Genomic DNA, 12,977 nt, shown 5'->3' with positions numbered 1-12,977 from the left:
GTTGCCCAGGCTAGAGTGAGTGCCGTGGCGTCAGCCTAGCTCACAGCAACCTCAAACTCCTGAGTTCAAGCGATCCTCCTGTCTCAGCCTCCCGAGTACCCGAGTAGCTGGGACTACAGGCATGCACCACCATGCCCGGCTAATTTTTTTTTTATATATATATTTAGCTGTCCATATCATTTCTTTCTATTTTTAGTAGAGATGGGGTCTCGCTCTTGCTCAGGCTGGTCTCGAACTCCTGAGCTCAAACGATCCGCCCACCTCGGCCTCCCAGAGTGCTAGGATTACAGGCGTGAGCCACCGCGCCCGGCCCTGATCAGATTTCTGAGGGAGCTAAATCAAGGACCAGACCTAGGATGATGTTAAATTCTAAAATTGCATATGTGGCTATTTAGATGTAAATTTAATTAAAATAAAGATTAAAAATTCAGTTACTTAGTCACATAACCACATTTCAAAATAGTCACATGTGAATAGTGGCTACCACACTAAATAGTGTAGATACTGAGCATTTCAATCATTGCAAAAAGTTCTATCAGACAGTACTATTCTGAAAGATAACCTCAAAATAACGTCTTGCAAGTTATCTTGGGAAACAGCCTGAGCTAGATTGTTTTCTCAGAAGGTAAAAAATAAATATTCAGGCCGGCCGGCGCCTATAATCCTAGCACCTAGGGAGGCCAAGGCAGGAGGATCACTTGAGGCCAGGAATTCCAGACCAGCCCGGGCAACATAGTGAGACTCCATCTCTACCCCCGCCAAAAAAAAGTATATTAGCAGGACATGGTGGTGCACATTTGTAGTCTCAGCTTCTAGAGAGCCTGAGGCAGGAGGATTGCTTGAGCCCAGGAATTTGAGGTTGCTGTGAGCTGTAACTGTGCCACCGCACTCTAGTCTGCCTGAGAGAGGGACCCTATCTCTAAAAAAAAGAAAAAGAAAGAAGGAAAGAAATATTTAACACCTGTTTCCTTTCCTTTTGCAATGATTTCTTGAAATCAAAATATATAGTTTTAGTCTTCAAGATTTCTGCCTCTCTATTATTGGATTATACTCTAAACTAGAGGTAATATAGCAGAGGTTAGAAGCATATTCTTTGAAGCCAGACTGACTAGGTTCATATCTCATCTTTGTCTCTTACAAGATGTGTGAGCACGTTATTTAACGACTCCATCCCTCAGTTTCCTTACAAGTAAAGTGGAAATAAAGGTACCTACCTCATCTAGGTTACTACAGATTAAGTATCCCTAATCTGAAAATCCAAAATCCAAAATGCTCCCAAATCTGAAACTTTTTGAGTGCTGCCATGATGCTCAAAGGAAATGTTCACTGGGGCATTTCGGACTTCAGATTTTTCGATTAGGGATGCTGAACCAGTACAGTGCAAAAATTCCAAAAAAAAAAAAAAAAAAAAAAAAAAAAAAATTGAAATTCAAAACACTTCTGGTCCCAAGCATTTTGGATAAGGGACACTCAATCTGTATAAAGATAAAATGAGTTTATTATACACATAAAGTATCTAGAATCATGCTCAATACAGAGTGTTAACAACTATTATTTCTACTAGTACTATCACCACCACCAGCAGCTTCACAGCTCTTCAGAGAACAAATGTGAAAAATGCTCACAAGGGAGAAATATTAGCAAATGTAAATGAATTAAACTAAAATGAGGATCACAAAGTCAGAGTGCCAATCTATGATTAAAAAAAAATGTTCAAGATCAAAGGGAGTGGGGTAATCTGGAGAGGCTATTAAATACCGAAAAGTCATGTTTTCAAGAGAGTTGCATGACAATGTCTTACTTGTAAGGCAAACAAACCACTGGTCAAAGGAAGTCTACAGAATGAGCCACTGAGCTATTCAAATAACCCATAAATATGAAGGAGGAAGTGAAAAAATACATGTTTGAGTTCACTAGACCAAATGATACTTCCCTGTCAAGCGTGTTTTGACATTTAAATGTACTGCCTTTTTTATACTCCCTAAATTATGTTTAAGTTCACTTGATGGACTGAAGATCTGATTTTTCAGTAAGCAAGCAGAGTACCAGATTACATGAGTAAAATACCATGCCAAACAATGATCCAGCATGTGTTCTTCCAGTGGAAACCCATTGTAGAAAAATCACACTTTGCTCTTAAAGACAGGTAATTTAAAAATCTAGAAATTGAAGTACAAACTTCAGCAAACATAGTAAGATGGAAAGAGTTAGAGCTCTGGGGATACATAGACTCAAGTTTAAAGTTTGGCTATGCCTTTAACTAGCTGTATGATCCTGAGCAACTTGCACTTAAAGCTTCTGAGCTCCATTTCACTAGCTGTAAAATGCAGGTGAAGTCCCGTGCCAGTTAAAAAATACATGTAAAGTGCATATAAAGGTGCCTGTAGCAGATGCTCTCAAACAGTTGCTACAGTCAGTAAACCTTCCTAAGAAGACCCTCCTCCAAGAGTCCTAAAAATAAAAGACCACCACTTCATATGGCAATTACAAAATATATTTTGACCAGGCATTTATTAACTATAAATCATGTGAGATAATGCCTCAAAATTACCATTTGTTTTACATATTTTATAAACTATTCCCCAAACAAAATTTCCCTGTTTACTATATTCCCTATGACTAAAAACTCTTTGGGCCTATAGTAAAAATAACTGCACTTATTACACTGAAACAAAGTTTTTAACTAGCAATTCAGCCACATATACCTCTACTGAACTACACTCAAACATGACACTAAGCACAAATATCTAATCTTTCTTCCTTTCCCTATTAATGGACAAAAGAAATAAAGGAAAGGATTTTTTAAAATTTCTTTCAGCGAGTTGAGTTCCACAAAACAAAACAATACAGGGTAATCGCTTACCTGGAAAATATTTTGTACTTCAGATCCACCAATCCAGAATGAATGGGGTATTCCCTTTCAGACTAGTCTGAGAAAAGACAGCAGTCAAGCATCTTCCAAGATTCTTTCCGTTTACTGTATCCAGCTTTCTTCAATAAAATCCCAAACATGCACTTCGGTAACTGTTGAAAGACAGAAAGCAATCCATACACCCACCATGGCACCAGCGGCAAAGGACAGCCACCAGGAAATGGAAGGAAGGGTCAATGGAATGGTGGATCTGAGGCACAGAAAAAAAGTTACAACCCCTGAGTCAGCTATTTGGCATAAAAGGTCTGTAGCAGTATTCTTCACCTCTGTGTTGAAAGAAGGATACGAAATTCTACATAGCAAATAACAAAAACATCCCTAATATTAATATTTACTCATGAAAAATAGCATGCAATTTACAAAATAGAGCAGCTACAAACTTCCCCTATCATCCACATAAATTGTCCCAACCATTTAGCTACCATGAACTTTCTTATCCATTTTCTAAGACTGCTCCTCCACCACTACAAAAATAGTTTGTCAGCCAAAAATAATGATACGTGAGGTCTCAAATATCTCCCAATAAAGATCTTTATTTAAGCACCTAGCAAAGAAATCTTTTGGTTTGCTACATACAAGACATCAATCATGTCTACATGTTACCCAAATCCTCAACCTTCAGCTGAAATGCACGACATTTTAAATCACATAATTTAAGAGTGAATTTCTGATTCAATAAGGGCCAATCCCCTACAATGGCCCATCACTGGGTAAACTGGGGAAAAATAAAGAACACTAATAAACAATTTACTAGGTGACACCTTTAAATAAAAGCCCAGTCCATATCATATTAACATTCTTTTTCTACCATACCAAATTAGACTGCGTTCTAAACTAAGAGAGAAAAAAAGGCACGTAACAGGATGACACAGATAAAAACTTAAAAGACTGTGAGCTTACTTGCACATAAATTTGCTATTTCCTCAATTGCTATTACACTACTGCCAAAATGCTTCTGCAGTATTATAATAATACCTACCTTTATTGGAGGACTATTAATGGGCCAGGCCCTTTACATTAATTACCCATATTTAATTCTCAAAAAAGATGCAGGGAAAGAAGTAACTTGCCCAAAGTCCCACATCTACTAGGTGGTCCAGCCCACGCCCTTTTCACAGAGTACTGCTGCCTCCCAAGTCCAAGGGTCAGAAAGGCCATGATTTCTGGGACAAGAGAAGAAACCAAGCTTTACTCTCAAAAGCCCTAAGTTAATTAACTTTAGAATGGAGAACTACAAAAATACAGAAGAATAAACATTTCAGCCCAGCTGAACCAGTTGAGCCCTCCTGAAAGGGCTAACTCCCTAGGTCCTGCCACTTAGAAAAGCATGTCATTAACAAAGAGCCAAGCAATTCAAAGGCCCACAACATTAATGTTAAAACAAAACACATTATAATGGTGCTCGAGTAGTCTTTGTGTTTAGCAGCAAAGACTGTGTCTGTAACAAAGAATCTCAAATCCAGTTGAACCCAAGTAATGTTTAAATTCCAAGATTTGTTAAAAGTCCACAGGCAATGACTAAAGATGTGCTGCTTTTTCACACTGTAGGCAAAATAATGGAAGTGACTAAAATACCAGTCTATGATTAACTTCACCATAACAATCAGATGAAAATATCTTAATACCTACAACTTAAAAGAGGTCATATAAGTAAAATCCCAAGCAAATAATGAGTGCTCAAGTTTTTCCCAGTAATAGTACTCTTGAGTCTAAGAATAAACCAGAAACCCAATTTTGATAAAAGTAGCTAGTGAGCTATGTCTAGTAGCTAACTGCTAAAGCAATATACTATGGTTTTCAAAGTGTAACTTACTGTTATATCCAAAATGCAGAACAAGTTATAGCAAAACACAACCACAATAATTTGACTAAGACTCATTTCTGGACCTCTTGAATCCTCATACCTTTTCCTTATACTACTAGTCAGTTAATTTTTCCCTCTTCCCTTGGAAAAAAAAAAAAAAAAATTCTTGAATGCCTAATTTGTGACAGGCCTTATGCTAGACATACAAAGATTAGCAGATGTCAGAACAGGAGTGTCAGGACTGAGTTCTTCCTGTCCTCTGTCCCTTTCTGTCTTTCAAGGGGTCATTTCAGAGAACCAAAATATATCTTATTATTAGTTCTCAAAACTAGTTAAATGTTCTCAATGTCATTCTTTAAAAATAAAAATTAAAAATTACTCAAGTTCCTTTTTCTTAATACTAGAGCCCTCATTTAATCTTTCTTTTCTTCTGTGGATCCGAGGCTCTAGAGAATGGTTTCCTACATTCATTATACTTGTATTTGCACACCTCTCTATACTCACAAGCAGAAACTTTTTTTTTTCATTTTAATGTCCCAGTGTTTCTACTTTACAGCTTTCTATTCTGTGAAGATCTTCATTGTTGACTAATCCAGGGAGAGAATTTCCTAAAAATGCCTCCTGCTGACATAACAGAACTCTGCAATCTTTTGAGTTTTGTTAAAACAGTAAGATCCAGATTAGAGAGATACACCCTACTGGACTGTCAAGTCTTCCTGGTTGGTCTCTCATTTGCCTACAAAGACAAACTTCCTGTTAAGCAATTGTGATCAGCAGAAACTTAACAGAAGGTAACAAGCACATTCTTGACCAACAGGTTTTTCCCCCCTACTGTCAACTAATTCAATAAACACAATACAACTCAGAAGGAAATCTTATGTGGATACTCACTGCTGATTCTGTCAAGGCCAAAATCATCAGTTTTCCTGATGATAAGAATAAGAATTCAAAAATCACAATTTGCCAGTTTAAACTAAACTGAGCAAACAAACATAAATCAATGTTCAATGTTAATATAAACTAATCACCAGTCTCTTTCTACCAGGATACCTAAAACAGGGCTGGGTGGGTTCTCTCTACAGTTAGAGCATAGGTCTAATTATATCAAATTGCTAGTTCTTTGTAACTGTAACAGTCCCTCCCAGATTTTCCAAGACAGTATTGATTCTATATTATTTCATCATTTCCTTCAAAGATGGCTCATCAAATGTATGGCTAAAAGCAACTGAATGTTAGGCCTTTATAAAGCTTCACAAATAAATACATGCACAATGCAGGGGAAAAAATTAAAACCTTTTCCACACCATCTGTCCTGATTTTGCTTTACAAAATATGGTCCCTGTACTTGTGGGGAAAGTTAGTATGGCCAGCGCTTGCAGAAGAGCAAGCCTCCGCAAAGTCCTTTCACATACATCACTCACATAATCATTTCAGAAACTCAGAGCCATATCTAAGTCTTCTTATTTTTACCAGTAATAAAATCATACTATAGAAAGGTTACCTTTCGTAAGGTGACACAGCTAGGAAGTGACAAAGCTAGGATACAAACTTAGGTGTTTCCCTCTAAAGCTCATGCCCTTTCTGCTAAATCCTGCTTTTCTAAGGTCATAGAACCCTTAGAGCTTATCAAATGTTTGGCAAATTCGCACCCACAGATTTAAAAGGAATTTGGTTTCCTCAGTTCTTTACTATCAACCACTCTCTGGGATATATAAAAATCAATCTGTACATGTCGAAAAGTCTGTAATAGTGAAAATGTGTATGGATGACCTGTGTACCACATACCACCCACCCTTCCCCCTCACCGGTCTTTCTCCCCAATTCATTTCTACCTTTGTCTAAGCTTATCAAAAGGAAATCTTAAAAGGTTTCACAGCACAAAAAAAGAAAACATGAATTTAAATCAGTAAGTATCTACTGAGGACCCACATGCTAAGCACTGTGAAGGAGTAAAAGAGCAATCAGATACAGCCTCTGGAAGAGGAGTTTATTAGACACAATCACAAGTTGTTATAATATACAAGAAGATATAAGTCCCAAAAAAGTTAAGAACTGATTATTGTGAGAATTAGCAAAGTAGGTGAAATTCCCCAGAAAAGAGGATGGCTAAGACACAGGCAGAAGGCAATAATGTATGAAAATGATCACCAGGAAATTCAACTCAGCATTCACTGAACACCTACTACAAAGAAGGCACTGAGAGTCTGAAGGAGCTGTGTGTCATAGGAAGATAAATAAGGCCCCATCCCTTCCCATGAGGAGTTTAATCATTTAATCGGGGACACAAACAGGTAACTATAATACAACCCCAGAATATGTTAAATGCTACAAGATAAATACAAAGTACCAGAATTCATTCATTTAACAATGATTATCATGTAGGCAGTGCTACAGACACAAAAACAAGATGGTATCTGCCACCATAATATAAACTGACATCAAGAGAGGTGGCATTTATTGTGTTTTGAGGGTAGATAGGACTTCATCAGCATAGCCAGAAGAGAATATCACTGAGATGTGACCTAAGCCAATCTGGCCAGAGAACCAACTATTAGGTCCTTTTGGTAAATATCAGTAGCCTTCAATAAGTGGGCTTAGGTCAGCTCCTATCAGTGCTGACAAAGGAAACTGTGAGTGAAACTTGGAGGACCATGGTCCTCCATGCTTTGGCTGCATTATAGAATAAGGGAGGAAAGAGGGAGGAAAAGCCAGAAGAGAGAATGGAATTAGAAAGGAGATTGGAATTGGAATCACTAGGACTTGAAATGCTTTCATTTCTGTGAAGTGCAAATATCACAAGGTAGAACCCAGGACTTCAGAGATCTCACAGAGCAGAAAACTTTGTTTCTAGAATTCATAGGCTCAAACAGCACTAATCAGAGGGATATATACTGTTTTCTGTACCTATGTAATGGCTTAGAGATTTTCCTGGGCTAGTTCTCTCAGTCTGCAGGATACAGACTATAGCAGTAAGGGGCCAAGAATGCCAAAGACCTGTGTGCAGGAAACATAGTTATCCTTGTCAAATCTGAATGGACATCTAACCTACTGCAAAATCAGGGGTAAAAAATGATATATTTGAGCCACAGCCTCTTTAAGCAGGTCGGTGAGGTCTGTAAATATAAATATGTACGTGGCTAATTTATTTGGACCCTACGGAAACATGCGTCTGTCTGATTTTATCTGCATTTGGTATAAGTTAGCACTCCACTAGAAGTACACGAGGATAAGTGACGGTGACAAAGTAAGATCCAATTTCTTGATGGAGTTGCTAAACAATCCCACTTACCCCACTTAAAAAGTCAGTAACAACAAGGAAAAAAAGATCCAAAAAGAAAAAAGAAAAAATTTCCAGTTTCTTTCACCTCCTTGGCCTTGTGGCCTGCCTATACTACAACAGCTCTACAAACTATATTTGTATCACACCTCCTTAATAAGGATCAATGCATTTTAATGTACATTACTTCATTCAACAAGTAATACAGCCACTTAAGAGATAACACAGAAGGGAAATGACTCACTTAACACATTAACTGCCATGTGAGTTGTATTTAACTCAGGTTAGTTTTGAGCCTGGGGCTTTCTGAAGCGTATGTAACTCACAAGTCACTTCACCTTGGGGGCCCCGTGAACTATTTTTCAAGTTGCATATAACTCACACACAGAAAACAGTAAGATATAACAAATTTTTCATTAAATTAGAAAGGATCATTTCATTTTCAAAGTTTTTACTATATTTTCATAATGAAACACCGTGGTCCCAAGGAAAAAATTTTTCTTCTAGTGTGGCAGTCAATGTGTTAAAGTCCCTCAGCAAAGAGGGGAATCATTCCACAATGAACAATAGAGTATATACTGCCCATTAACTGTGTAAAGGGGGGAGGAGATTCACTCACAGCCATCCATAGAGGGGGCAGAATACCTTTCTTAAACTTAAAACATCAATTTCTGCTATCTTCTAATCTGGGGGCTAACCATCTTTCTCTTCCAATCAGCAGCTCTTGTGAGTGCTTTCTAGTGATGAGTCCCTGAACATCAACACATATTTCTAACTTAAGTGTTAATAAATGTCACGTGATATATAATGTACAATTCTCATTCTTTCCAGTGAAGTCCACCAAACTAAACATAGCCTGGTGAACTTTGTGTGTTTCAAAAATGGATTACTAATTTTCTACCTCATTCATAATAAGGCTGCTTTTACCAAAGTCAGAAGTTTGAAAAACAGGCCCACCAACTAGGTAGAGTATTGGGTCAATATAAGGCCATGAAAGTCATCTGGTTGTTACATTATTTACCATCAACAATTGTAAATTCAGTTGTCTGAGTTAAGCTTACAGACTTAATATTAAAGTCTGAATCCTCTGCAGTGAGGCAGTGGGAGAAGCACCCTTTGGGGACCCAGGCCTGAGGTGGGGATAGGAGTCAGAGCAGGGGTTATATTTTGGAGATTTAATTATTCTGCTACCACCAGTTTATTTCCTACTAAACTTATCAAAAATCCAAGAAAAAAAAGAAGAATCAAAATTAAGGAAAGTAGAGGGATGAATATTAAGAAATGAAGATAACCAAGAAGTCTGTTTCCTCTTTTAGTATAGCACCCTCTGAAATATCAAATGAAAGTTATCTTGTTAACCATTAAGTACCAAACTGGTACATGCAGCACAATCACAAATACCTGAGTATTGAAGCTGACTCATAAAAACCTAAAAATATTTCATGCTTTACGCTTTTAAAATACCATTAGTTTAACCCCTTCCCCTTCTTCAATCATGTTATTTTGAAACCAATGTAAAAAAATATTTTTAACCTAGTTCTAGAAACCATAATTTAAATGCAATGAATACAGAAAGCCCTCCGCAATTAGATTTTAAGGCATTATCATTCCTACATTTGATCCTGGATTTACTTAATCAATTGTTAAGCACCTGTGCTATCTACTATACTAAAATACATATAATGTATGTTTGTGAAAAGAGTTGTGTAAGAGTCTTAACTAATATGCCTTTCAGGAAATACTAACATTCTTAAATAAAAAGTCATTTTAAAATTGATCATAACTACTAAACTCTTTGTTAAATTTTCTAGGAATCCCAATTTAAATCCCAGTTTATAATGTCCTTAAAAGGCTGAAATCTCTTTTCAGATCAGAGACAAGTATTACCATGTAAAAATAAAACTTTTTAAGTTGTGAGCATAAGAAGCCAGTAAATTTAAGCCAAAGATTTTTTTTTCCCCATACACCAAAGGCACTGACTTGGGTTACGCTGTATTTCTTCTAATCCTTTTGAAAATAAAGACATTTTAGCTATTTTCTTAAAGAAACTGAAATGGAAGGAGCTCGGAAGAGCTAATCAAAGAGGTACCAAGTAACAACGTTTCAATATGAAATATTCCTTCTGTAGTAAGTATTGTATATTGTTAAGAATATGTAGTGTATATGTCATTCCAATTAAGATATTTAGAAAATAACCCGCTATAAAAGCTGCAGAATATCAAACACTTGCCTACAAATTTGATAAATTATGCTGAAAAGGAAGAATTACTCGGTAAGTGATATTATGCCTTTTAAAACAACCACACATGCACACACACACAAAAATCAAAAACTACCAGGTTTTCTTTTTTCTCCAGTTTTCAAGAATGCTGGAGAAGACCAGTTCTGAGAATTACGCCAAAGACAGCAAACATTAAGCTGCCTCTGTATGTATGCTACTGTACTTCCATTTTTAAAACAAGCATCTCAACTCCCCAGACACCGTCATCCACAGAAACCATGCAGCTATCCAACAGACTTTCAGTGTCACCATTTATTATTTATAGCATTAAATGGGGGAAGTGGCTCTGATGTCACCAACCCTACCCAGTGGAATCACTGACTCAATAAACATTTTCACACTGAAGAAAATCTGGCTAGGAAAACATTTTGCTGGGTTAAGTAGATTCTTCCACCTTTCCTCTCAACCCTGGGGTAAAAGTTGTTACTGTGTTAGGAGAAATACAAAGAAACTGTCAAGGTTTCCACAGGAAGAAACCCTGGGCATGTCCATTTGCTGAGGCAGACTTCCTCCTCCCAACTCTCCAGAGCCCAGTTTGATTTCCCTAATGTTCAAACTGGCAAGGCAATACCTGCCATATTTTATTTCTTCCACCAGATCATCCACCAGTTAGCAAATTCTTCACTTTTACTAGCCACTCTCTCATGGTCCTGTTTCTAAAAATCCCTTCTGGCTCCAAATCCTAAAGCGGAAAGGGGTGGGGGGAGCGTCCGCGGACCAGGGAGTCTGGCCTGGCTGCCAGTGGTTTCTAACAGAAGAGTAGTCGCCTCCCCAGGGGCCAAGGATTCCCCTCCTTTTTTTTTCCCCCTCTGAGAAGAAAGAACTGGCGGCAATCATGAGGATGACCCCCTCCCCCTTCTTCCCCAATTTCCCAAAGCAGCTTGGGAACACGTGAAGTTACGGTTTCTCTTTCCTGGGGGATGGAATCCAGAGTACCTGGGGCCTTGCTATGCAAACATCCCTCTCGGCCGGGTAGGAAACCCTTTGTCCGAGAAGCCGGACACCACAGGGGCCCGGGAAAGAGGCCCCCTATCCGCCACAGCCTCAAACCCGCGAGCTCCCTACCCCCCAACCCTGTAGGGCCTATCCCGGCATTCACACACCCCTAGGCTGGGAAGAGGGTGCTGAGACTCCTCCTAGGACGCGGAGGCCGAGGCGGCCCTGACCGATGTCCTCCCTACTCCCTCCCACCACCTCACTCGGGCTGAGTGGGGCTTGCAAGCGCGGTGCGGGCCTGGGCCAGAGAAATACAGAGAGGGAAACATCGCCTTCTAAAAGGAGGAGAATGAGATGCTAGAGCTTGTGTGACCTAAGTCTACAAGCATAAACGAGCGAGGGTCGTCCGAAAGATGGGCCCGGAGACGGGACAGGGAAAAAGAAGAGACAGAACGGAGGGGCAGAGAGGGGGCCGGGCCAGGTCCGGCCTGAGAGCTCGAGGGATCCGGAGGAACAGCGCCAGGCCCGAGGCCAGGGAAGGCGGGTGGGCCGTGGCGGCGGGGAAGGGCCAGAGCCGGCCTCTCGCCGGACGTTGAGGGGAGCAGGCCCGCCCCGGGGCCAGACGGACGGAAGAACAGACGGTCCAGCGGGCCGCACTCACCATGAGCTCGATGGTCTTGTCCTCAATCACCGAGTCGGGCTCCATGGCGACCCCGGCGGCCCCGCCTCGCTCTCCCCGCGCAGCAGCGAACGGCCCGGGCGGAGGAGGCGACGGCGGAGGCGGCAGAGGCGGAGGCGGCTATCGCACCCACTCTAGCTGCCAGCCCGCCCGGGCCGCCGGCAGCTCCGCCCTCCCCCTCGGCGAACGCAGTACGCAGAGCAGGGACTACGGCTCCCAGCAGGCGCCGCGGGCCCCGCAGAGCGTTATGGGAACGAGAGGCCGACCCCAGGCCAATCTCTCCTGGCTGCCCGAAGCTGAACCCTGAGCTGCAAGTAGCACTGGACTGTGCACGCGGGACGTGCAGACCTGAAGAATTAAGGGCACGCTCAGGGTACGGCCTCGAAAGCGCCACGACTACATGTCCCAGAAAGCCCTGCGCTGTGATTCTCCTTCCGGCTAGTTACTGCTGACTTCCTGGCAGCCCAAGGCTGCCCAGACCGGGACGGAAACTCCGAGGCGACTCCTCACTTGTCAGAGATCCTCTGTGTGCGACCGATTTCCGCACATGCGCAGTCGATGACCGCATTGCCCACTCGACGCCCGGGTAGCTGCGCGGCGGGTCCGCCAGTGTCTGGTGATAGGGCCAGATGGTGGAGACAGGTGGGTTCTAGGTGCGTTAGGAAGGTGTAGCAGTCTGAGGCTCAGGGCTGCGAGGGGGCCAGAAGGTGAAAGAAGCTCTGCCAAGGGAGGAGACTCTGAGAGGATGGGCATCCCAGGGGCGAGGAATTTGGAGACGTAGTTGTTGGGAAAGAGGGGTTCTGTGAGATGTGCTGTGGTGTTATCTGTATGTCGCACGATCTGGGAGGAGCCGAGGGATTAAAGGGAACCTGTGTATATCGACCCCTTCTTATTCATTTGTTCAGAAAATATTTATTTTTTAAGTATCCACACTTTGCCGAGTACCGCTCTAGCTGGATGAATCATCTCTGAACATGACAGACAAGGCCTCTGTTCTTGTGGAGCTTAATGCTAGTGGGAGGACGACAAACATTAACCAAAAGAGTGGTAGGTGCTAAGAAGGAACCC

At 40.9% G+C, this 12,977-nt stretch overlaps 1 protein-coding gene across 9 annotated transcripts in view; it reads right to left on the bottom strand.

Moving 5' to 3' along the window:
* Window positions 1–12,072, bottom strand: part of FBXW11 (F-box and WD repeat domain containing 11) — a 116,102-nt gene extending 104,030 nt beyond the window's left edge. For 6 of the 9 annotated variants that reach the window (XM_069484195.1, XM_069484196.1, XM_069484197.1 and 3 more), the window contains exon 1: window positions 11,892–12,072. In XM_069484195.1, the coding sequence (XP_069340296.1) occupies window positions 11,892–11,936 (45 nt within the window). In that variant the 5' untranslated portion in view covers window positions 11,937–12,072. Of the gene's footprint in view, window positions 1–2,863; window positions 3,025–11,891 lie in introns of all 9 variants that reach the window. The other 3 variants (XM_069484198.1, XM_069484202.1, XM_069484201.1) reach the window with 1 other exon arrangement.
* Window positions 12,073–12,977: the final 905 nt, after the last annotated feature.

This window comes from Eulemur rufifrons, chromosome 10 (genome assembly GCF_041146395.1).
Source record: "Eulemur rufifrons isolate Redbay chromosome 10, OSU_ERuf_1, whole genome shotgun sequence".
Lineage (NCBI taxonomy): Eukaryota > Metazoa > Chordata > Mammalia > Primates > Lemuridae > Eulemur > Eulemur rufifrons.
Note: the sequence above shows the minus strand (reverse complement) of the source record. Positions and strands in the feature narration are given on the sequence as shown.